Source organism: Bombus terrestris, chromosome 5 (assembly GCF_910591885.1).
Source record: "Bombus terrestris chromosome 5, iyBomTerr1.2, whole genome shotgun sequence".
Taxonomy (NCBI): domain Eukaryota; kingdom Metazoa; phylum Arthropoda; class Insecta; order Hymenoptera; family Apidae; genus Bombus; species Bombus terrestris.
The window spans coordinates 9345680-9370860 of record NC_063273.1 but is presented as its reverse complement, the minus strand read 5'-3'; the positions used below and the strand labels follow the sequence as shown (position 1 = coordinate 9370860).

Here is a 25181-nt window from a genome sequence, read left to right as displayed (position 1 = left end):
TCAGAAAAAGTTTCACAATATATTTTTTGCAATGCTGACAAGTTTAGAAGAAAAAGAAGCATAGATTGTGCGAAACTTCGCGCGAAAAACCGGAAATCGATCGGCTGTGACGACTTTGGCGACGTCTGCCGGCACATTTTCGAGCCAAGTTTCTCTTACACTGCTAATATCAACATTCGATACGGTTTCTTTTATAAAAGAAACAGACACGTATTTTCTTCGTAAAAGACAAACTGCACGAATCCAACATGGGACGATAACTATACCTTGTAGTTTTGAGAAATAAAGTGTACACCCGATGTGACTTCAACATATTTTATTTCACTTCACATACGATTATAATCTTTGCAATGGAAATAATTTCGCGCAGAACATCTCTCGAATCTGCTAGTATTTCAATCATCGTATTGCAGCAATTAATTTAGTACGAAATTGTTGCCAATTAGAAAAACGAATAATAATAGTACATAAACGAAGATTAGAATATTAAAGTAAATGAATTGAAAGACACGGTTTTCGATCACTATAAAAAAAATACAATTAAATCCTTTTCCATTTATGTCCGTATGCTTAAATGGAAGGGAGTGTGAAATGAAAAGCCAGAAATCGCAGAACCTCAGAGAAATAACAGATGAGGTGGATATTCTCTGAGAGTTTACAGTTGTCTGGGCTCCTCACGTCCCCTGTTTAAGTACGATAGATATAATATATTTCATATAATAACATAAACAAGATGTTTTTGTACAAATATCCCTTATATAAATATGGTGCTTGTCTGACGGCTAGGCACAAATTTCGTGACTCGCGTGTCTTAATCATTTTTTTCTTTCGCCTTTTTTTTGATATTTTTCTATTTTTTTCTTTTTTTTTGACTAGACACAGACCCACCGTAAGTATATTTTAGGCTAGCAAAATCGACTGATCAGTAAACGAAAATAATTACGTAATTACAGAGACGGACGATGGACATACGCACAAGACATCGATTAGGGACGATCATCCAACATTAATATCGTTTTAATTTGCATTTCTTTTTTTTCATCTTTTTTTATCTGTTATCTTTTCTGAAAAATATGGTCTTCGCGACGTTCGTCGTGGGTAATCTAAAGTCGAATGCGGATGAATGTGCTTACGAGGATAAAAACTCGAGTCTCAAGGTACTTTCGATTAGTTGCTTCTTATGTGCTAAATGTTTCGCTGTTTCAATTTCTTAGAATCATCGTCCCGTCCGAAAAAGGTTTAATCGAGAGCAGAAAGGCTCCTTTATCATTTTATCCCTACAACCTCGACAAAATTCTTTTCTATCTAAAATTGTTTCGTTGGCTATGAGAAAGTTTCCGCACCTATCGCCGTAGTTCATCGACCAAACATGGACCGTTCGTTTCAAATCGATCAATACCCTCAAACTTCACAAGAGATGTGGTCCGAAGTCTTGATTAGGAACATCAATAATTTCTCAGAAACGGACGTTCGCTTCACAGCATCTGATATTATCCTCCAAACAAGACGAAGGCTACGGATTTCTTAACCAATACGATACAAATACCCTGAATCCGGAAGCTAAAGTTTAAAGCGATGAATACCGAAAGGCACCAGCGCTTTTCATCACATATTTTCTCCCATGAGATCGATAACTTTGTAATAATAATATCCTCCTATTACGATTAAGTACAATGGCAGTTGAACAAATCAAATCCTAGTAATAACTTTCTAAAAAGTCCTTTCTGTAGGTTCTCCGAACAAAACGTCTTACAAGAACATTTCCGCCTGTCATAATAAAAAGATATTTTTATTACAAAATTAATTTGTTAAAAGGAGAAGGTACTTCCTCTGATCGAAAAGCAGCTTTTTAGATTCGCATTTCGAGATCCATCTGTACGATGTTGCCTTTGTTATCGAGTGTTATCTGTCGTATTCGTATCCAGGGTTGGTGAACACCGTCGCCTTCAACGTGATGGAGGGCAGTTGTGACAACGAATTGTTCCTATCTACCCAATTTTTTATCATTTCGTTCCTTTTGTGTCTCCATAGTTTATGGAGAATGAGAGAGACTTTGGTGTGGTACGCTGAACAAATTGATCCCCTAGCAAGTGCATCCTTGGGGCATAGACGACACTTGAGCAACTTTCTTCTGTTCAATTGATTTCGATACCTAGATTTCATATCTATCAAGGTGATAGCCCTGGATGGACACTGCTTTATAGGACTGGATGTTGTTTCTTCTAGCTTCTTGTCCTGGCTCTCCTCCTCAGAACAAGTCGTGTCCTCGTCATCGAACTCCTGGACCCCTGTCACCTTTCTGGGCTGACTCTGCTTCCTCGGTCGCCTCTCGTACGATTTTCTCTGGATGTTTCCTAGCCAAAGAAACTCAGACGGCTCCGTGGCTGACTGTCCCTTGCTCGCTTCGGGAACGGCTCGATAGCTGTGCGCAAAATCACGATTAAGTAAAGTAGAAGTAAAGTCACGACTGGAACAACCGGTGCACGGTTCGTCGTGTATATGACGGTCGTCGTGTTGCTCGACGTTCGACGAGTATACGGCGTAAAACGAAACGAGGTCGCGTCTCAGTATCTCGGTTTCATGGTGATCGACGATCTGGTTGGCGTCGTGTTGACGATGGCGACGACGATGGTCGTGGTTGCGGCCGTGCTCGTGCCAGCTCGACCGCCTCTCCTCCTCCAAGGTCGGGTACGCCATTGTCGCTGCAGTTGCAGGGGAGTTTACCATCTCGTGGCTGCAACCACCGCGGCACTGTTCCATAAGTTACGTTCGCGTCATTTTTCTACCAACGAACGAGCGCTCGTCGACCGTGCGACGAGAAGGCAAGAGACATTTTTCTTTTCTTTTTTGGCTTTTTTTTGTTGTTGCTTTGTTTATTTATTTTTTAAAGAAGAAAAGTATAAGAGACAGTGACAACGAGAGAAGAACAGACAACGAAAGTGAAGCACGGGAACGTGCACGACACCGCGTGTCCTGGCGACACCGAAAGCAAACAAACGAAGCGTGCACACGGCGCGAAAGAAAAAAACTAAAAAATGACGCTGCAACGTAACAGAAAATGGAGAGGTAGGAGGGCGGGCGAAATGGTGAAGAGCAGTTTCAGTGGCAGATTGTAATCTTTTTGTTTAAAATCGATCTATAAATTTTACAAACGACTTTTGTTTAGCAGACAATAGTTGTTGAAAGATGGACTATGCTTTTGAAATTCGTAAGAATTTATGTTGCAGAACGATTCAATCTGCCACTGAATAACGTCGACCTGGTACAATGGACAAATATAGAACGTAATATAAAAAAAAGCAAGCGCAGGAATGGCACTCGTAACTTACGAGCACACACGACGCCGCTAATGTTCGTTTAGGTATTTATTAGTAAAAGTACTTTAAGGCGTTAAACGACAAACTTTAATTTGCTACAAATACGATTTCCACTGTCAGAATATGTATTGGGTAGATTGAACGAATTACTTGATATCTAGTTCTTAACTGAGTACTCTCGCACAATTGAATAAATATATTATTAGTGACATTATACGAGTCACAAATTATCTGACTACCCTATTTGATAAAAGATTATAAGACTATGAAGGAGTTCTACAATTTTTGGCTTGGAAATTTGGATTGATTACTATGCGAGAAATATCCTGATATCCTTTGGTCATGGGTAACTACGGCGATTTATCTTTAATTTGGACCACGTAATTCAACAAAAAAATTCTGTACGAATGACTGGAAAGCCGAATCGATAAAATTCATAATGTAAAAGTTGCTCAATTTTAATATCAGAATGTACGTATTTTATGTTTTATCAATTTAAAAAAGTAGAATTTGGTTTCTGTATACTTCAATTATTCTCGTTATATAACACATAGAATTCAATGCAAAATTCAATCTTCCGAAAATTAAATAACATAACCCAAACTAAAATAAATTACTATCTATAGCCTAATAATACCGATCTTGCAAATAATAATATACCGAGTAACACCGAAATTACAAATTCCAACAGTGGACATCAAATCTACATTTCTCTCTAAAGATTCGGATATCAGCTAATAGAAACTGACGTAAAATCTCGTTGTAAAGATTCATGCTATTCGACATACAGATTCCCGATTAAAAAACATCAAAAACTAGCATGTTTTGTCTGTCGTACGGGACAAACGAGCAAACGAATTCGAATTTACGAGCGGAGTTAGCTTCGCCGATCTCTGTGCGCCAACGAGCGAATCACGGACGGGCAGAAACAAAAACGAATAAAATAGCTTAGGAGCGTGGGAATCAGAAGGTTAGCGAGATGCTTACCCGAGTATCGTTGTCGGTGGTATCACAGTAGTAGCAGGTGCGATGGCTGGAGCTGGAGCTGGAAAAACTGGTGGACCAGGTGGTGGTCGTCCTCCTCCTGCGGGACTGTAAATTCGATAATTAACCATGTATAAAGCACGTATTACAGCGAATTGCAATATTACTATTCAATGAATAAATCGTAATACGATCATAATTTCAGAATGTAAGCCAAGTGAAGCAAACAATTATGCGATCCAACAACGTTGTGCAGAAACTTACGAGAGCCTTTGATCACTTTTAGAAACATTTTATGAACATATTATGTACGTTATGCGAAACAATTTGAAATTTTATGAACATTATAACGGCACCTAACGAGAATAATTATATATAGGTAACGTTTGAAACAAATCTGAAAATGTGCATCAGATTAATTTCTACTGGCGCGCAAAAGCCTTTCGTTTGCAATTATCTTCCATAGAAAAATAAAATAACAACCAATCCTCCAAAACACTACTTGTTTTTAATCACATCATTTTTTAATCGATATAATCGAACAATTATGGGAAATATTTAAATACTTTCGTGAACCATTGTTCAACTATTGAATGGAAGGAGGGCAGTAATAAACTGCTGGACGAAAATGATTAATGACGGGAATTTACACCAAAACATGGTATAATTTACGAAACCAGCGGCGAACAGATACGAATAAACAAAATTCACATCTTTCCTCTTCGGCGATCGGTCGAATCCCAATTAATTCGTAACTCATCGTGATCGATATATACGTAATACTTTTCTCTAATTTCTGTTAGCGGAACGGTTTTGTGTAAAGATGGCTAACGAACTAGAGAAACGGGGCAGGGTATCGAAGTTTAAATCCGGCTCGACCGCTCGTTACACACTTGCTTTCCCACGGGACGCGACCGGAAAAGTAACGAGAGCGCGGATTAATCGCGTCCGATCGGCTTCCAATTAAATCGTTTTAATGAATTTCCCGGTTCTCGTGTGTCGTGGCAAAACCTCTAAACTAAACAGACCAGCGCACTGCGGTTCGATGAGTTTTACAGGGCGGAAGATGCACGAGAAACCGTCCGATCCGGATTCGTTTAACAGCGCGTGAAGAAAAATGTTGCGCGAATTTTCGAAGTTCGAATCGAATCGTGTGAATCGCGTTTTCGTATGGTTCGACACGACTTTCTGGGCGATTGGAACCAAATGAGTTGGAAGATGAAGCAAAGAATGAGTTTGTGGAACAGTATGTCGAATTTATATTATGTGAAATATAGAGATTATGTGAAATTCTTTAAGTGTGCCTATAGTAAGAATGTTATTCAGGACGATTATTGAAAATACAATTGATACGTGTGAATAATTTCCTGAAATATGTAAATACGCTCTACGTCTTATAATTATAAAACCATAGTAAATTTTCAATTCTACGAGGGTACAATGCAACAAAATCTGTGATACTAGAAGTATGCAAAGTCGAATAGTCAAATTTGTAAATCGCTATCTATGTATCGTTACTATTTCATTTATATAATATCTTTTTCCAGTGAGTATAATCTATCCTTTTTGGGAAGAAAAAGATACATTGTTTCTCATAATCAAGTTTTTAGATGATTTTGTAGTCATAAGATCGTCCACATATAAAATCTTAGTCAATTGAAGAATTTCATTGATATGAATGGCTATCAAGTAAATCCAATTCATATTTCAAATCAATTAAATATCACAGATCAATTAAATAGATGTACTTTTATAACATTCTAAAAATTTTTCCTTCTTAATTACCATTTTATCAACCTATCTCAGCACCTATCCAACAACTCAAAATCAACAACTTCTCTCGCAAACCATCCTTCATACTTTTTTAATCCGTTATCTCTCATAAACAAATCTCGATTACTGCATCACACGAATAACGATTAACACAATTAGGACATCAATTACTGCATAATACGTTAATGAAACAGATAAAAACACATTCTTACTGCAAAGGTTGTTGATGGCGATTAGTAGGCGGTGGTGTAGCTTGAGTAGTAGAGGTCGCGGGTGCGTTAGCACTGCTGACTCGATGCACATGCAGCTGATGCATCTGTAATTGGGCCGCATCTTCGCCAAGAAACGAGCACCTTGAGCATTGCCGTCTGTTGTGCACCTTGAGTACGTGAGTGGCTAGGCGTTCTGCACGCGCCGCTTTGTACTCGCAAAGGGTGCATGCAAACGGCTTCAAATGTGTGTTTAGATGCCGTTTCAAACACCAGTTGTCCACACCGCTCCAGGAACAGTAGCAGCAAGTGTACCTAAAAAGCGATGACTGTATTAATCGATTATTAAGTCAGTCTATTGATTCGAACGAAACAATCTATTCACCTGAACTCTACAGGAAATTACGCCAGTCATTAATAAGAACAACGAATTTCTTATATTAAATAATCGACAAAAATGAACAATTTCTAGTCACAATTTTAAAAGAGTATTCTTCAATCATTCATAAGAATATTCAATGCGTTATATTATTTAAAACGAATAATCTTTAGTGTCAATTCCAAGAGAAAATATATTAACAAGAAAAATTATCCTATTAAAAGACAAAAAACTTTAAGCTGCATTTAAGAAATAAAGTCCTTCAATTATTAAGAAAATCTTCAATTTATTTATTTTTCTTGTTCAACTCTTATATGTACTATAAAATCATCAAATTTTCCAAAGAAATCTCACCTTCGTTCCTGAGCACCTTTAGAGCTTCCCTTAAGATGGCTCTTGCTGTTACATCCACCATTCTGCACCCTTCTTCCAGTGGCGCAGTTCGCTGCATCAGGTTGCATAATACCCGGAGCAGGCATCGATGTTCCTTGATAAATTCCCCCCGCGTTAGTAGCTGTATTATTGCCAGCATTCGGCTGCAACTGGTAATTTTTGTTATTATTAAATCCTGACGAGTAATTTGTGTGTTGTTGCTGCGGTTGGCCATTCGTATTCACATTTCCAGTATTCGCGTTTCCTGCTTCTTGTTGAAGAGGCTTTGGTGGACTGGATCCAGCTGGTCTGCGTATCCTTGATAACTCGTAACCGTGCTCGCGATGCATTCTTAAGAAATGCTTTTTCACATGATCCGCGCGGTTGAACGGTTTGTAGCAGATATAGCAATGAAACGGTTTTTCCTCCCGGTGGATATTTTCGTGTCGTGTGTACAGATCGCGGCGATCCGTTCCATAAGGACAATATGGACAGCTATACCGCTTCACGCTCGGTGTCACTGTCACTGAAGACATCGTGGTGGTGTTCTGTGGAATTAATAAAATTTGAATACTATTTGTTAATTAACTGAGTTACTATCGAGTCGAGAGAGGATTTCATCTTATCGTCAAGACAATGGATTTTAGATATGTAATTTTTGCAGTCGCTAGAATTAAGCAGACACTTCTTTAAACAATTAATATTTTTTGTTAAAACTTTCGAAAACTTAATTACTGACACGCAACTGTAAACAAAATTCACTGTAGTGGTACCGGCAGTTTTTCATGACTATCTCAGAAACTAAGTGAGTCCACCCCTCGCGTGTATAGAAAAAAGTTGTCAGAAAATAGTCATTTATGTATAATATACAATACATTTTGGTACATGTCAACCTTTTATATCTCATCCCAGAATATACAATATTATCGGAATAAATATAGTTTACAATTCTATAGGATTGTATAAACTAAGATATTTACCTACCGACACTTACTTCGTGTATACCTATCCCTACCATGTGCGGTCAAAATGATGGGTGATTAAAGAAATAATAGTTTTTATGATTTAATTTAGATAATGGTTAATTTATCTCTAAATTTATATAAAATTATGAACTTTTATAGAATTTCGTCCAAATTTGCTTTTGTTTAATTTCAATTATATACTTAAATAGAATTATACTTTTATTTATATAGAGATATATCTTATTCAACTTTGCTGGACTTTTTACAAATTATCTTATTATCAAATGTACATTTGCCGCATAAATATTTCCCGTATCCTAAACAAATTTTCGTAATTTTGTAATCTTTGCAATTTTTTACTTGACAAGTCTTTTTGTAGTAATAAATCTCAACGTGTTGATAGTTTTATTGCATGGCTCTTTTTCCCGCAATTCTTTATATAAAAGTAATGTATGCACTAGATTTATAACAATTTTGTGAATTCTCTGTAAATTGGCCCCATAATTGACTCTAGATACCATTGCAAATTTATTGGTTCGTAAACCTTTGCTTCTTTCACTCTTCTTATTAAATCGTATAAACCTCATAATTTCAGCAAAGTCATTCCTGCTCATTGTTTTTGAAAAAAATATAGGTCTCCAAATTTTATTCCACAAATACGAGACATCTAAATTTTTTGCCTGATATACACCACGGGCATATAGCAGAGCAATAAATGCATCTAGTTTTATTGCATCCTTAGTCCCCCAATACTCTAAATACTTCTTCTTTCGTACATTTTATTGAGCCCAGTTTCACTCTCTGCTGTCAACGATAATTTATTTATGATGTATTATTTATGATATTTAATTACTTATTTATGATATTCAACTCTGATTCGGTTGTGAATAGCTTTTCATGTGTTTCCATGCCGTTTTTAGTTGCTGAAGTTTCTTGTTCATCGTACACTGAACAGTCTTCATCTATGTCCGTTATTTCTTTTTTATAATTTTTTTTTAAGTCTCGTCATTTCTAGGATAAATATTTATCACAGAATAATACCATGTACGGAATACAAAATTATTGTCAAATTTGATATGCTTTACTTTCCTTTTATAACAATACCATGTACGGAATACAAAATTATTGTCAAATTTGATATGCTTTACTTTCCTTTTATAACAACTTTACACAAAACCTCTGAGATGCTTTCTGTCTGAGTTTTAGATGTCGATTAATTGACTAACAAACCGAGATGTATTCTAGTCGAAAAGACAATAGCAAGTAAAAATATGATCTGTAACGGCGATATTTATACGAAAATATTGATGAGTATTGACCGTTCTCTAGCAACTCGAGGTTACTCGAGGGTGGAGTTGGGAAAGCTTTTCCCGTGTTTTATCGCAATGAGCAGTAACACTAACAAACTTCTCGACTTTTAAAATGATTGTAACAATGGACTGTAAGAAATGCTAAATTTTATGGCGGTTCCTTAGGATTATTATGGGCGCAAATTGATATATCTCGACAGCTGATGGCCATCTTGATGGATTATGTTTTATGGCTAGATTACGGCTGTAACAGCTGTTATTATTTGTTATTACTGATTGTATTTATTTTAAGAGTAACTAAAATATTTTGTCGGGCAATCAAAATGATCGCTCACGGTAGGTAAGGCAGAGTTCAAATTTTTCTCAGAAAATAAAAGAGCAAACTAAAAGTAAATATCGAAAAATATATTCTATTGTATGCTTTAGGAAAAGTAACAAATTATGAAGCAATATGATAAAGTTTAAATGTGGTTAAATTTGTGTAGAAGTTCGAGAGCGGTCAATTTGACCGCCGCTGGTATGTTTAATGTTAATTGTGTTACAGAAAAATTTTACGTGATAGAAACAAACCATGCTCACTCATTTGAATTCAAAAATTTCGCATTTAACTAATAACCATGAGCGGAGACATACCTGGTGCAAATGTTGTGGTGCAGGAGCTGATGGTAATTCTTGTAACAGAAAGGTGGAGGTGACAGGCAAGAGTGCTGCAGGCACTGTTTGCGTTTCCTGAGTTCTCCTGGATGGTGGTGCCACACGTTCTACTCGTTCACGCAGCCTTTCCAGGTAGGAAATCACATCCTCCACTTTTAATTCTTCGGACTGTAGATAATCCTTCGAAGGCGAATGATGCCTGTTTCTGCTATCGTCTCCAAGAATCCTTGACGAGTGAAGTTCCATGAAGTGTTCAGCTATATCCCGTGGTCCACCTCCCATCAAATCACCTGGAGAAGTAGTGCCATTTGTAAATTTATCCGTTAGTCCGGAATATCGGCCTAACCAACGAATGACCGGATCTGGCAAAAGTAACCCTAGAAACTTTTTGTTTCTTTAATTTATGGTAATAAACTTCTGTAAAGTATATCTATACCTTTATCACTTTAATTTGCACAAAAGATACGATAGTAGTATTCTCTTCGATAATATCGTCAAATTTCGTTAAACACCGTCAAACGTTGTAAAGCGTCGTCAAACTGTCAAACGGCGTCGAAGGCCACGATCACTCACCAGGCTCAAACTCCGTTATGAACGGACGTTCAACCACCCGAATAACCATGAGGCCAAGAAAGTGGAGAAACGAAAGCGGGTGGGGGGAGGGCAGGGTCAGTATTATTCACGAGGAACTTTCCATTTGCAAGGGACAGTCACGAAATCCGTAACTCAGGTACTATTCGGGAAACATAGTACGTCATACAAAGTGTTTGTATTGGAGAAGGAACCAAGTATCCCCATCGACGGCGAATTGCGTTCGCGCATTGTTTATATATTGAACTCTGTCGATTTGTGTATGTAGCCGTGCTTTCGTGCTCGGTGACCTATTATATCACCACATAGCGTTACATGTTTTTATATAGCTCATGTTGTCCTCGATAACCGACGTCATTTTAATAATTAGACAAATAAAGGAATGAATTGTATTGATGACTATAAATTCTTACGAATTCTATAATGTTCATAATATTTATAAATCCCAAACTCTATTAATAATTAATATGTATGGAGAGGAATATCTAAAATCTATAAATCAAATTTATCAAATAATCTATATCCTCTCTAGCATTTTTAAAAAGATTTCATTTTATGTTTTATATCTAAGATAAGACAGTTCAAACAGAAGTGGTTCAATTTCTTTAAATTCTACTAGATGTATTATACGAACCGCATTCGTAGCACCTCCACGTCGCTTTTCCAGCGTGATAAGCAGCAATACGACTTCCATCGGTGCCTTTCAAAGGCTCCTCTTCGCAGGTCCAGTTTCCATCATCACTATCTGTCCCGTTTCCGGTATCCTCTTCGGTTTTGTACGATACAGAAGTTTCGAACTCGTTCTGAACGCTCGAAGCTATGATAAACGAAGATAATAAGCTACATTCTCTTTTGCTATTTTATTTTACAGGATACCAAAGCATCTTTCGTTTTGTGCGGCAGGGTCATTTCGTTTTATGGATTTAAATATCAAAATAACAATCTCAATGCACCACAGCAAAAAAGCGTGCTACGTTTGAAGTATACCTTAATCTTCCAGAAATATTTATCCTGCTTCAATTAATATTGCAATACTTGCAATTACTCCTTACTTTCATTAACTTTTACTGCGGTAATATATGCAAACCGTTAAACATGAATTTTAAAAGCACGCTTTAATATTTATACTCAATTTGAAAATTATTACCTCTTCTTTAAAATATGATACACGCCTCATTAATAAAAATATCGATTCCTTTACCGTAGTGATACATGTTAATCTAAACCCTTAATATAAACCTTTAAGCTTGAGAGAGTTTTCAAAGAGCATACTATATAGTATTTCTAGTTTATTTGAAGACTTCTTTTTCTGTTTAAAATACAGTGCACAGTTCAATAAAAGATACTTAAATTTTTCTACCGCAGTAAAGCATACACAGGTTATTCAATCTATTATTTTACAGAACATATAAATATCTTTATATTCACTTACTTCTATGATCAGGATCTTCACCATACAATTTTCTGGTTATTTCCTTAAACATATCTTCGTAGCAGTCGAGCCTGCTAATTCCTGCACCGCTACCCTCCATCTTCTCGCTCCTCGCCGGTCACCCCCTATCCTTGGAACAATAAACCTTCGCCTACCTGCGAACCGAAAGATGCCCGTAAGCCGGGTTGTAACTAATAATTCCTGTTCCAAATGTATTTTCCTCCCGAATTTTAAAAGGTTGGGTTCCTCCCTTTTCATACTTGGACATTTACAGTCCCACCTTCACCCATCGTTATTGCTTTCTCTTCTCCCTTTCCTTTTTCGGTACTCGTTTAAAGATGTCTTTTTTTAGAATCACTCGCGCAGGGATGTATCGACGAAGGGAGCTAATTGATTCATTGAAGCTTAATGAAATCTTGCCAAAGCATTGCCCTTAATCGTCCACAAGACAATCTTTTCGCTGGCCGGCTTAAGTGGCACATTTACGTAAAGAACGGGAGTTTGTTGGTACTGCGATCCAAAGAAAACGGAGGAGGTTGGTGATAATTTGCCGAATATTCTAGCGCCAGAATAACTAATACAGTTTTTTGAGATACTGTTCTGGATTTTGAACATCCGTAGGAATTATATTATCAAAAAAGAAAGAAAAGAAAAATAGGAGGAAAAGAACTGAAAACTAAAGTTTGAATAGAGTTAATTTTTCTTGATGCTAAGTGGAGTCATATTATTTATTGACTCTGTTTTATGAAGGGATCGAGGGTGGTAAATGATATGTCATTTTCCGCCGAGCGTTCAATTCTTCGCAAATTCGTAATGTCGAAATAGTTTGTAGGAAGAAAGATATATAACGCTAGAATTTGACGGCCGGATATTACGTTTCTATGTACAAACATATCCGGTCACTGCCTCTGAACTCTTCGACAAATTGGAAACGTGAGAATAAAAATCAGTATTTCCTATTAAGCACGAAAATTACTTTCTGTTTAACGAACCATTTATTTGATAGTAATTTAAATCACAAATTGAAGGAACTTTGAATAAAAATCTCAACGATGACAAACAAATATTAATACTATAATTTCTTACTGTGTAACAGAATTTAATTTTACGTAGTGTAATCATTCTACATCATCGCCGTTAATGACCACATTTGTGAAAACTCATCGGAAGAAGAGAAAAAGATTGCAAAGTGAAGGTTGTAAAAAACAATTGCCGTGCGAATCTAGAGGACGATTTTGTTTTTAGAAGACGTGATCGCTTCCGCGTCATCGATTTTTCTCCTATCTGCTTATCTTGTATATATTCAGCTGCAACGCTGCCGACTAAAACATCTTGCTCCCCAAAGCCGCTTTCTATCTTCGTGTACCTGAAAAATCGATTCACCCCGGTCAGAAAACGTTAAGAACAACTCAGGGATCTCGGTGAAGCCGACCTGACGGGCGCTTAAGCCACGTACATACCTACGAAAACGCTTCGTAATGCAATCTCATCGGTTAACGTAATTGAGAGAGATACAATGTTATACGTAATGAACGATGTTTCATTCCACTGCGCTTTGATTTCTTATAACAAGTTTCTAGTTATGTATCTTCTGTTCTGTGGACGAAGAAAAAGTCGCTGACAAGGATTCATTAGACTAAACCGCGTTCGCGCTTGATAAAAGTTTCATGTTGATTTGTATTTAAGATATTTGAATTTAAGATACACTATATTGACCATAGAAAGATAATAAAAAATAAATAAAAAGATATTGTTCAAAATTAGACTTTCTATTCTATTCTATTCTATTTTCTCCGTATCTCTTTCTTGCTCTAGCAAGCAAAGAGTTTCGAATATTTAACTTAAAGAAAGGTTGTATGATATAGTAGTGATATTCATAAGTTTCACAGAAATCTTCCAAACTTTTGGAATCTTAGAACAGTAACAAATATTAGGAAAAATTCCAGAAAAATTCTACGATACTTATTAATGTCTCTATTATATTATACAAACCTTCTCTTAACTGAAATATTTGAAACTTTCCAAAGAGAAATACGAATCCAAAAGAAATGAATTAAAAAGTGAAATGTTCCTTTAAATTCGCGTATTAAACTCGGAGTATTAAAACACATAATTTTGCAACACGTTGTACAAAAATTAATAAAATTCTATCGTCTATCTTAGATACTTTTTAATCACTTTGCCAACGTGTACTGGGCTTAAGGCAATCGCAGCGTCCGATCGTCAAGCGCAAACGAGGCAATGGCAACGTAATAGCAATTCCAAGCTGAAAGACATTCAGGCCGCGTACGAACGTAAATACAGGGCTAATGTGTGCTAGGAAATCGCGGCTGGTGTTCCATCACGATGACAGGAACCGGTGGTGACGCGAAACTCTGTATCGGAAGCGTTAACGAGTTCTCTCCCTGGAGGTAGACGCCGCGATGGAATTAGAATCGAGGCTGTTATAGCCCGTTTAGAAGCACTGATCGTCGTTACGGATCTTCAATTAAGAGCACTTTGAAATCAAGCATGCAGAATAATTATTTTATTTGCACTATACAAGCGTTTTGGAAACTGATGACTAGGCTGCAGGATATTTATGCATTTATGGGAAATTTGTAAATACAAAAGCGCATAGAATGCGCATACTACACAGAAATATACGTTATGAAATATTGGAAGTGCAATATGTAATAGACAAAATATTTTTCTGTCCAAGTTCGATCTTGTAAGTAATGTAAGGAAATACGAATTTCCATAAATATCGTAGTCTAGTGAAGAGACCGTGGGGAACGAATTTCACGATTCAACAATTTTCAAACGAATAGAATCTTCGTTTTTCACTTTCAAAGGATAATTTACCACGAAAAATGCGATCTTCCACGTGAAAGATTCTTTCACGTGTTTGCGCAACTTCCAGCCGTTTTGAAACTAAACATTCTGAAAAATGGATATAATATTCCAGTAAACTTTTTAATCGCATATCTGTATTTAAAGAGTGGAGGATACTTAAGAGGCGCGTGAGAGAATATTGTTTGTCAAATTCCGGAAGATAATTTACGAGGAAAAATGGAATTCTTCGCGTGATAGAATTTTTAATGTTCTCACCGATCGTTGAATGGTTCTACGGAGATAAATGAAAAATTCTGGGGAAAGGCCACGAAGTTAAATACTCTGGTAAATTGTTTAATGCCTGTTCTCTTCATTTTCCGAATGTTTTCAGAGAGTAAGAAACCCTCGAGAGTTGGAGCATGTTGGAAAAGCACTCGGTAGGTCGTGATGTCCTTTGAAAGCGAACCACAATGAATAAAGAAGGATCGAGGAGCAATTGCGAACGTGCTTCGAGGATCTCGAGAAACTGGATCGAAGTTAAGACCACTTTACAATTTGCTGAAGCGTGAGCAGTCTTAACTCTTCTTCCCGGTGTATCTCGAGGGGATGAAAGGAGAATGAAAAATCCGCCTCCGTGTTATCGGCTGCTAAATATTCATGAACCGGGAAATCTTTCGCCTTTGAACCGAGTTACAATTTAGAAGGCTGACTAAAAAGAGTTATCGATTTTCACTTAGAAGTGGAACAAGAGTGAAACCTGCCGTCTCGAACTCATTCACGCGACATCAAGGAACAACACTTCCTTTTCGCCCCATTAACGAGCGCGTTTCCCATTCGTGCCTTTCTTCTTTGAAAAACAGCTGATCAAAGGATAAGAATTCCCTCGAAATAAATGCAAAATATGGAAAGAGAAAAGACAAATTAAATTTTGGATCGGAGGCATTCGAAATAAATGCAAAATAAAAGGAGAGGGAAGAAAGATGGAAATTAAATTGAATTATAAAAATGAAAGATGAAAAGAGAAATGAAGATGAAATTTTTAAGAATCCTTTGCCCTGTTCAATGAAACTGCAAACCTTCTAAATTTACATTAAATTTGTAGATACGAACTATTATAAATCTAAGATTTGGAAAAATTGCATTAGTAAATCGTAAAAGCTTAAAAATCTATTAACGAATTATGCAAGTTCCAAATTGTATTCGTTTTTATGCGAGGTCTAATATTGTACTAAATAGAGTGTAGAACCCATAAAACGAAACAAAAAGAATCATCAAGTGGACAACAATCATCCTTCGGTCATAAAAATTCCGCAAACAATCATCGCCATAAATTAAAAAATTAGCTTTGTTGTTCTCGAAAACGTGAAACAAAAGGGTAGAATGTAATTAGATAAATACGGCCGATGCCAATTCCATTTACTACCCTTCAAACACAAGGGAAGGTCTGATCACCGTAAGGGATCCGTGAAACTAATCGAGCATAAAGAGGAGCAGTTCTTCATCGAGCCCTATTGTGAATAATGAAATCCACCACGTCGCGAACAGCTCCTCTAATCTTATAGAACACATTGAAGACCCTTTTGAACGATATAATCGCGCTGAGATTCCCATAGCACGTTAATTCTTCCAAATAGGAATCTTCGTAGAAGTCCTATGCCACTCGAACTGGCACGGAGGAGGAAAAATTCATCAACCACATGGTTTACCGAAAGCAAAACTGTTCTAACAGAGCTATCCAGACATTCAACAGACCTCTTTTCTCCCCAATGCAAACAACTAAACGACTACCACCTACTGTTCCCAAGTTTTAACGGTACTCTCGATTTTCCAGTGTCTATTTAAGTACATACATTAAACGTAGAATTAGACGAAACTGAATTTGTAATTCAGGTTGAAACCATTTTACGTCTATTAAGAATGAAAAATTTCCTTAACTTTAAGCTAATTTCAACATCGAATCTCAACATCGATATTTCTCATAATACGTTAAATTTAACGATTCTAAAATTAATATTAAACACGTATGTAAAATTGAATTGCACATCAAAGATTGACACTTATATCCGGTCTTCGCTTGTTAAAAATCGTTTCAATGCTTGAAACTATGATCTTACTTATCACAAAATAATGAACTTCCAAACAATAAATAAAGATTGTATTATCAGTTGGGATCGAAACTACTCTTCGAGTATAAAAAGTTATTCCATTGCTCTTTAAAACTATACTATAAAAATTATACTATACCGTAATCACAATGAACCCAACAATTCCTAAAGATAAACTCTGTCATTAACGGAAGAACGATCTCTAATTAATAGCTCCACCCCATAATCGTCCAGAGCGCGAATAAATTACCCATTGCCGAGATCCTAGCGCTTGGAAGCAACGAATTTCAGAAGCAACAAAATCAATCCGCGAGTAACGCGTAACGCGGCTCGTTAACCGGCCAATCGACTCTGGAGGGGGTGAGTGCCCTGTCAATCGAACTGGATCCTACCCTGTTAGAGCATAGATCGATCGATTTCGATTTCCGCGGCGACGTAATGCGCTTTTGGGGGATGCAGCGTCCGGAATGAGGAAGAAGGAGCCTGGTCGCGTATTGATCGAGCCACGGTTGCTGCCGCGTGAAAACTAGGGGGAGAAACAGAGAGGATGAGATGAGCAAAACAGAGAAAGACGGGGTGCCTCTGGAAACCCCAAGCGACGATACGTACTCACACAGATCATACAGTGCACATACACACATACGTATACATACGTACGAAATATGTACACATACATGCTACTCATATATTATGTACACGTGTATAAGAACGCATACTGTTTAGTGTATCTCGGTATACGTATTATAAAGGGGTGGTGGCGAGAACGATCGCGCTGTATGGAAGGGGTTAGACCGGCGACGAATAAATCAATATTCCCCTTCGGAACGATCGAGGACATGTCCCGAAGGCGACAGATGGCGAGGGTGCCTTGATTCGTGTTCTGCGCCGGTTGAGCACCACTGTCTCCGAAGAAAACCTAAGCTTGGTGGGGAGATGCGGGTGGGTAGAGCATAGGGAGCTGTCGTATATACAACGAGGAACGTTCGAGGGAACGAAGAGCGGAAGAAACGAAAGAAGAGAAAAAGGTTCAGAGGGAGAGAAACAGCATTGGGGAGTGTTGCGATGGAATAAGACAGAGATATGCAGGAGTGGGGATATTATCGAATGGTGGGAGTGAAAAGTAGTGGGGGCAGAGAAGGCGCGCGCAGTGTGCCATTCAAATTCATCCGGAAATTATTACCGACTAACCAAGGACGGCGAGCGGGTCTTGGCGTCGGCGCGCGCGCGTGCAACTCCTCCATGCGTACAGGCATACATACGACGACACACAGGCATTTATAAATATATAGCGGTGTCTGTATAGCACTGTGGAAGACACAGTAGCCGCGCAGGGACACATAGCAACGAAGCGTAGGTGATTTCCCATTACGATCGAAGAAATTCTACTGGTTCGGTTCTGATCGCCGTGAGAACGTTTCTCGGTGGCCATTGCGTTTCTTCCGCCTCTGGTAGGCCGATCGAAGGCGCGCACACACGTCGAGCGAGCACGCGAGTAATCGTCGCGATCCGGCGAGCGATACACGCACACGCGACGCATATCGTCTCGCTGTTCTCTTCTCGAGTTCACTCGTACGCGTACCGCGCACCGAGATACCAGCGTTAACCACTCGCACGCGAGCCAGCGTTTTCTTCTTCAAAGCGCGTTTTCTCTTAAAGTTGGATCGTGTTAGAATACACCACACACTCGGATAAAGCGTTCGAGCTACCTACACGAGGACAGGGTCGCTATCTTCTCGGCGGCCACGCGTGTAACGTCGTTCCGCGATGCCCACGGTACATGCTTCCTCTCTCGACGCCTGTTCCGCGTCACACTCTTCAAGTCACTCTGTCACTCTCGCTCTCCGATCGATCGCGGTTGGTTCGTACGTTGGTCTGTCCACTCGTTCGATTCGATTCCTCGTAGCACGAGCACAGTACGCACGTTACATACTGATAGAATCGAGGGTCACGCCGAGTACAGTTCAACTCGAGGAAAGTTCTAACTGACACGATGAAAAATCATGAAGAATCGAAGTCCAGGAGTTGTCGATCTCGGTGAGAGTGAAACGAGCGGTAGAAAGAAGGACGGAACGAAAGGAGGAGAGAAAGACGCGGAATGGGGGGGCCTAGAGAGTGTAAGGGAAAAATTGAAGCGCGCGCGAACGAGTTCGCCCGTATGAGAGGAAGAAGAAGACGATGACGGATAACGAAGGTGATGGTGAAGATACGATACGTGTTATAGAGTACTCACTGGATGTTGCGGTGTGACGAGAACCAGCCTTGCCCAGGATGGAAATTCGTTGTTCGAGGAAACGTTGTGCTGGTTCGGTTGCAGGTTGTTTCCTCGACGGCAGTCGGGTGGCGAGTGGGTGGGCAGGCGGGGTGGCAGGCGGACAGAAGTGGGTGGTGCGGGTGGGTTGGGAGCTAGCGGCGTGTGGGTGGTGGGAGTGGGGTGAGGGAACCCAATACCACCCTCCTCGCCCATTCAATCCTGCAGTATTAGGGGGAGCAGTCGAGCCTGTTCCCTCCCCTCCCTCCCTCTCTTCCTCCCACCCTCTTCGTCACTCTCTCTCTTTCTGTCTTTCTCACTCACCACATATCCAGCACAGGCAGAGAAACGTCTAGGACGACGAGGATGATGTCGGAGTCGACGACGGATCGTTGTACGCGTGTTGGTGCACACTCTCGACGCTGTATGGAGGCGTTCACGCATGTGTGCGTGCCTCTGTGGTCGCAGTGCCTCACAGTGTCGGCCTGTCTCTTCCTTCTTCGCTACACTCACGCACTTATACTAAGAACCGAAGCGAACCTCCCTACACGTGTTCACAACGAAGCAGTCAGCCGGTCGAGGGGCGGATTCGCTGGGGTGGGAGTAGAATTTACGGAGGCCCTTCTGAGGTCCTTGTTGAGAAAACCATTGCTTGGAAGGGTCTGGAACATTGGGTCTCATGCAGGCCCGTATTTTCGAAACGACAGAGGGTCCGTTAAATTGAGAAAGTTGCAGGAGAAGGGTGACGGAAGTTGCTTGTCGGATGCTCGTATCCTTGGAACGAGGGTGCTCTGCTAGCTTTCGTACGGGTTGTGGGAGGCTCGTATCGTTTCCGGATGGATATCGTGAAAAAATTTTGGCGGAACTCGTCTTTTAATTAGGAGAAAGATTCCGTAATTTGCAGCAGGGTAGAAAGGTCGTGGGTGGATGATAGAGCAGATTTGTGCAGATTGGAAATGATTATTTTTAACAATGAGGAAAGAGAATGACTATAATAGAGGAGAAACTGTGGAATTCGTTCCGCTATACATACTATTTTTTGAGATAGCTTTTATAAGAAATATAGGTAAATTAAAGGTTACAGGGTGGAAGATCGAAGCACCTAGCGTAAAGCGTGAATCGGAGCGGCTAAGTTTTTAGGAGCTTTCTATTAATAGAAAAATTCGATACCGATAGAATCAATTTCTCCATAAAGTCTTTGGAATTTACTTCATCTCCGATTTTTCTCTGAATTTTGTAATATAAAATACATCACTCTACATATATTTCCTGCTTCCTATTGAAAATTCTACATTACTCCAATAATAAGTGAAATTATAATAGAAGTTGATGTAAGAAGGCTACTGATTTGTAATAGGCATACAAACGAATTTTAATCAATTTGAAATTCTGATTTTCACTTTGAAATACTGGTTTTAGTTTTAAAAACGAACAGGATCGGAAGTCACGTATTGTTCTCTGGTTAAAATTAGTTTGTTGTATAATTCTGTGTAATGTCGAGAGAAACGATGTCGGAAACCAGTAAATTACAGTAATCTGTGTTATCGACAAAAATCGAATGGCTATGCGATGGTACAGACACAATATAAAATAAACCATAATCTTAGTATATTATGAAACTTCACATGTTCTGAAATACCGATCGATCAAAAGTACATATGTTTTGTTATACCACGGACGAAGTATGGAATAGATGTGAAATACAATGCTTTTTCGTGTCCCAAGTTCTGGAGATCACCTAACCAGCCATACCATTTTCGTGTCACATGCGACGTTATCGATTCAGTGGAGTGCTGGCATAGACGAGATAGTACCACAAACGACATGTAGAATAGACGTAGCATACAATGCTTTTTCGTGTCTCACGTTTTGGGGGTTACTCAGTCTCTTTATCATTTTCGTGTCACATGCGACATTATCGATTCAGTATATAGTAATGTTTTGAATTAAAACCACATAAAGCCTTGTACATATGACATTAGAGTAGAATAATCGAAACGAATTATAGAATTCTATACTTCCACAATATTCTAAAAATCGTTATACACTATAAAAATAATAAAATACTGTATACTGTACACGCATTACGTACATTACATGCAATGATGCTTAAAATTAATGATACAACTTAAAGCTAAGACTTAAAACTGAAGCTCAAAACTAAGGATTAAAACGAAGACTTAAAATTAATACTTACAACTTCGACTAATACTTAGAACTTAATACTTTGCCCCTCGTCGTCTCTCATTGGCCAAGCCAAAATAAGGCATAAATTTAACTTAATAAAAATCTTAGGGCCAAAACCTACCTAAACAAGAGTATATTAGATCGTAGCCATACTGGTAGCCTTTCGGATCAAGGATTATAACTTGGAGCGAAATTTAAAAACTGAAACTACAAACATTTTGTTAAATCGATTGTTTTGTTTAATAATTTGATATTTAAAAGGATTAAATGAAGGAGCTTCTAGCTTTCGTCTCCAAATTAGACAACGTATCTTTGTACAAAAGGCACGCAGAATAAACTTACCCCAGATATATTCATCTTAAAATTAATTAAAGCTGTAGCGTGCATCCGACGACGTCCTGCGATATCACACGGCTTTCCACGGCAGGTGCTTGTAATTTATTAAGATTATATGTTTTATGATTAACTAAAACTAGACGCATGCATTCCACGTTGGCCGTCTAGCTGAAAGTTAGAACTAAGTTTTAAATATAAAACTTAGAAATAAATATACACCACTCACCATCTCCCACAGAACGATTACACAGACGTTCACAAACTTAAAAGTAAGTGTACATCACGCAACATCTATCTCCTACAAAACGATTAGACAGATCGCTACTAATCGTAAATTATAGTCTACGACTTTATAATTAACTAAAACTAAGATGCAAGCATCCCACGATGTGCCTGCGATATCCCATGGCGTCCTATGACGAGTTAGCCTAGTCTAGACCAGTCAAGGACTCCGCAACAAATTTTGGATAGTCGATAGTCTAGACTGCATTGCATTAGTATAGTTCTTAGCTTGGCATCGTTTTCCGAAGATTAATTAACGAATATGAAAACAATGTGAAGATTAATCTCTGGAAAACGATATCAATTACCAGATCTCGCCAGATGTATCAGTCAACATTACGCATAAATTTCGACATTCCAGCTGTTAAGAAGAATGTCGAGCTCCGACTTTATTGTCCGTGATTCTGCGTAAAGCGAGATAGATATTTCGTAATTCAAATTGCGAAGCACCTACCTCCCACATAGCATTAACATGAATCTTAACAAAATTAAAACAAAGCATGTTACAGAGCGCTACATATATCTCCGATACAACGCTTACACATATCTTTGCAAATTTAAAATAAAGCACACGCCACGCTACATCGATTATCCCGCGCGACACTCACACGTATCTCTGCAGACATTGTACAATTATTTAAATCCTGCTGGCACCATTCAGTATTAAAGATACGTTGGTCTAACTTGGAACGAAGGAAAGGAAACGAAGCTACTGACTCTATTTGCAATTTCGTGTCTTGCAAAAAGGAAATACGAATCGTTGTGCCAAGCTCTAATACAATACTTTCGCAACACTAATATGTTTCAAAATATCGAAAAATTACCTAGCCTGAATTAACTGAACTTCCCTTAAAAACAGGAATGCGAACAGAGTCGCGATCGGTCAAAGAATAAAATAAAATTCGCGATGAAATCTTGAGATTTCGAAAAAATTTCAGAAAAAAAAAACGAAACGATCCCTCGAAAGAACCAACGAACCTACGCGACGTATTTCCGTGCACGTGAAAACCTTAAGTTTCTGTGGTTGGCAGATACCTAGAGTTGGGTGATACATCTCCAAGAGACATCTTTCAAATATTTTTCGATAAAAATATTACAAGTTGCTAGTTATTGAAGTGTGCACTTGTGTGAACGGTAGAACTAGTGGGAGTTGAGCTTGTATCTGAGCTCAAATAAACATGTTTGAACATTGAACCCATCGCTAAAGAAACCAAACTATGCGACTCACTAATCGTAGCACGCACGATTGAATGACAAAATCTCGTTGCTTGCGATTTTATTGCATTTGGCTTTTTTAAATTATTTAATTTGCACTTTACAATTTGTTCAGCTGGACATTTGGCAAATTTGGTTTTGAGAAGGAACTGTAAAACATATTTGACTCTAAAGAAGTAGTGAGTATTGAAATTTTTCAATTACGATCTGAAGGTATTGGGAGAAGTCGTAATATAGCTTCAAAGTTTTGTTTGAATAAACGGAGCACGCTCAAACGTCTAGTTCAAACGGATTTATAATAACAATCGCCGTGACGCAACGTTGCAAACTGTAGAGGGCGTGAAAAACACTGACTTTTTTCGAGGTCGGTATTTCAGAACGTGAGACACGAAGTTCCATTTAATGTCACATGTATCCTGTCTTTAGTCAATGTATATTTATTTAATGTCTACGCTACGTCTCGTTTATCGTGGAGGATGTTTTCTCGTCGACTCTTTCGATTTTGCCTCTTTACAAAATTGATTTCTTCGGTGCTAGATGTCCGTAGCTTCGATTCGAAGGGATCCGCCCAACTTTATCATATCACCAACTTTACCAAGTTCCGGTCAATTTCCGTCAACGAGGAAGATTTCAAAGGACGAACTCGATGAGCGCACAGTCAAAACTATTTTTAATTAACATTCGGAATTATTACTGTCAGTCAGAGACAAATTTATCAATAAAATAATATGTAAATTCGTTGTTTCATTTTTATTTGTTTAATAAAATAAATACCTCAACAAAACCATCCTTTCGTATATATCGTTTTATCGTTTTTCTCCTAATTTAAATATTTTTAATTTTGATGGAACTATTTAGCTAAAAGCTTTTAGATTTTTAATGGTGAAACATTTTATGTGCAATTATGTAACGAACATATGTACATAGGATCGTGTAAATAAGCGGAAGGAAGGTTCACTCTAAGGGAGGTAAAGGCGCTTGTTCTCGCTCAAGAGAAGATACGTTGTGACATATAAGTATATGTAAATGCACGGGAAGATTATGGCACACGTGTAACTTCCTTCGCCAGTAAAGGAACGTATGAAATTGGTGAATCGATAGGGTTACAAATGAAGTTCACCAATTACGATTAAGAGGACCTAAAAATAAATCTCTTATTGGACTTAATTTCCTTTTTTAATTACAGTCAGCGATATTCGTGGAAAATTGTATTCGTCGAAAAATAAGGAAAATTTAAAGTAACTGTGGTCGATTATTATTTCTAAGAATATGATGTACATAGGGTGGCAGTTTTCCTGGGAAGAAAATAAGAGAGGCGATAGATCGAAGCACGTTTTGAAAGAATGCAAGCGCAAAAGCGATAACACCAAGTACGCTTGGTCGACGTCAAACCTCGACGTCATCCTCCGTGGCACGTGGTATGCGTCATCGCTTATTATTCTCACGTAGATCACTCGCGTATTGTTGCGCGCGAACTACGGCACCTGTTACAACCATCGTTGTTAATCCACGAATACTTTCCCAACAACAACCTCATTGATTACCCAAGAAATTAGACCAGAAGGAATAAATAATTAAATTTTAATAAACGAAAACACAATTCTTTTATGATTGTATGAGAGTCATATTAATCCTGGTGCGGTCTTTTAAATTTCTTATTATAGATACGTAGATCGTGCTGTCTGTTCATTAGAAATAATTTTAAATTTCAGAAGAATCTGCTAGAAATAACTTCAATTTTGAAAAGAAACGCTCTTTCATTGAAAATAATCTCAAATCTGGAAAATAGACCTTGGAAACTGGAGAACCATATCAACAATAACCATATAACAATAATAAAAATTGATAAAAATTTTGTATCAAAGGTAAAAGAAAATTGCATAAAAAACTAGCCTAGAAACAATAGAAGGGTTAAAGTTGAAGCTCGAAAGCTATCAAACCATCCATTCATGATCCTCACCTCATTATCTTTCCTTCCTTCCGTAAAATATAGGCATGAATAAAGGCT

At 38.2% G+C, this 25181-nt stretch overlaps 1 protein-coding gene across 14 annotated transcripts; it reads right to left on the bottom strand.

The window, feature by feature from the left end:
• Positions 1–301: 301 nt before the first annotated feature.
• On the bottom strand, positions 302–19630 carry LOC100652113. 14 transcript variants are annotated; one of them, XM_048406265.1, is made up of 10 exons: positions 19136–19408; positions 13447–13582; positions 13279–13352; positions 11987–12141; positions 11189–11371; positions 9943–10253; positions 7017–7582; positions 6287–6598; positions 4305–4409; positions 302–2734 (listed from the first exon to the last, which is right to left on the bottom strand). In XM_048406265.1, the coding sequence occupies exons 4-10, from the start codon at positions 12084–12086 to the stop codon at positions 1903–1905; spliced, it is 2409 nt and encodes an 802-aa protein (XP_048262222.1). In that variant the 5' UTR covers positions 12087–12141; positions 13279–13352; positions 13447–13582; positions 19136–19408; the 3' UTR covers positions 302–1902. The 14 variants fall into 14 exon arrangements, with proteins under 14 accessions (XP_048262222.1, XP_048262219.1, XP_048262221.1 ...); XM_048406262.1 differs by lacking the exon at positions 19136–19408 and adding an exon at positions 18094–18981; XM_048406264.1 differs by lacking the exon at positions 19136–19408 and adding an exon at positions 18275–18981.
• Between the last annotated feature and the right edge of the window lie 5551 nt (positions 19631–25181).

Coding starts and splice junctions, on each gene's coding strand:
- LOC100652113 (XM_048406269.1), bottom strand. CDS start 12,086: ATGGAGGGTAGCGGTGCAGGAATTAGCAGGCTCGACTGCTACGAAGAT. Junction 10,254..11,188: donor GTGGAGGTGCTACGAATGCG/GTTCGTATAATA, acceptor CTACTTCTCCAG/GTGATTTGATGGGAGGTGGA. Junction 4,410..6,286: donor CGCCATCAACAACCTTTGCA/GTAAGAATGTGT, acceptor TCGAATTTACAG/TCCCGCAGGAGGAGGACGAC.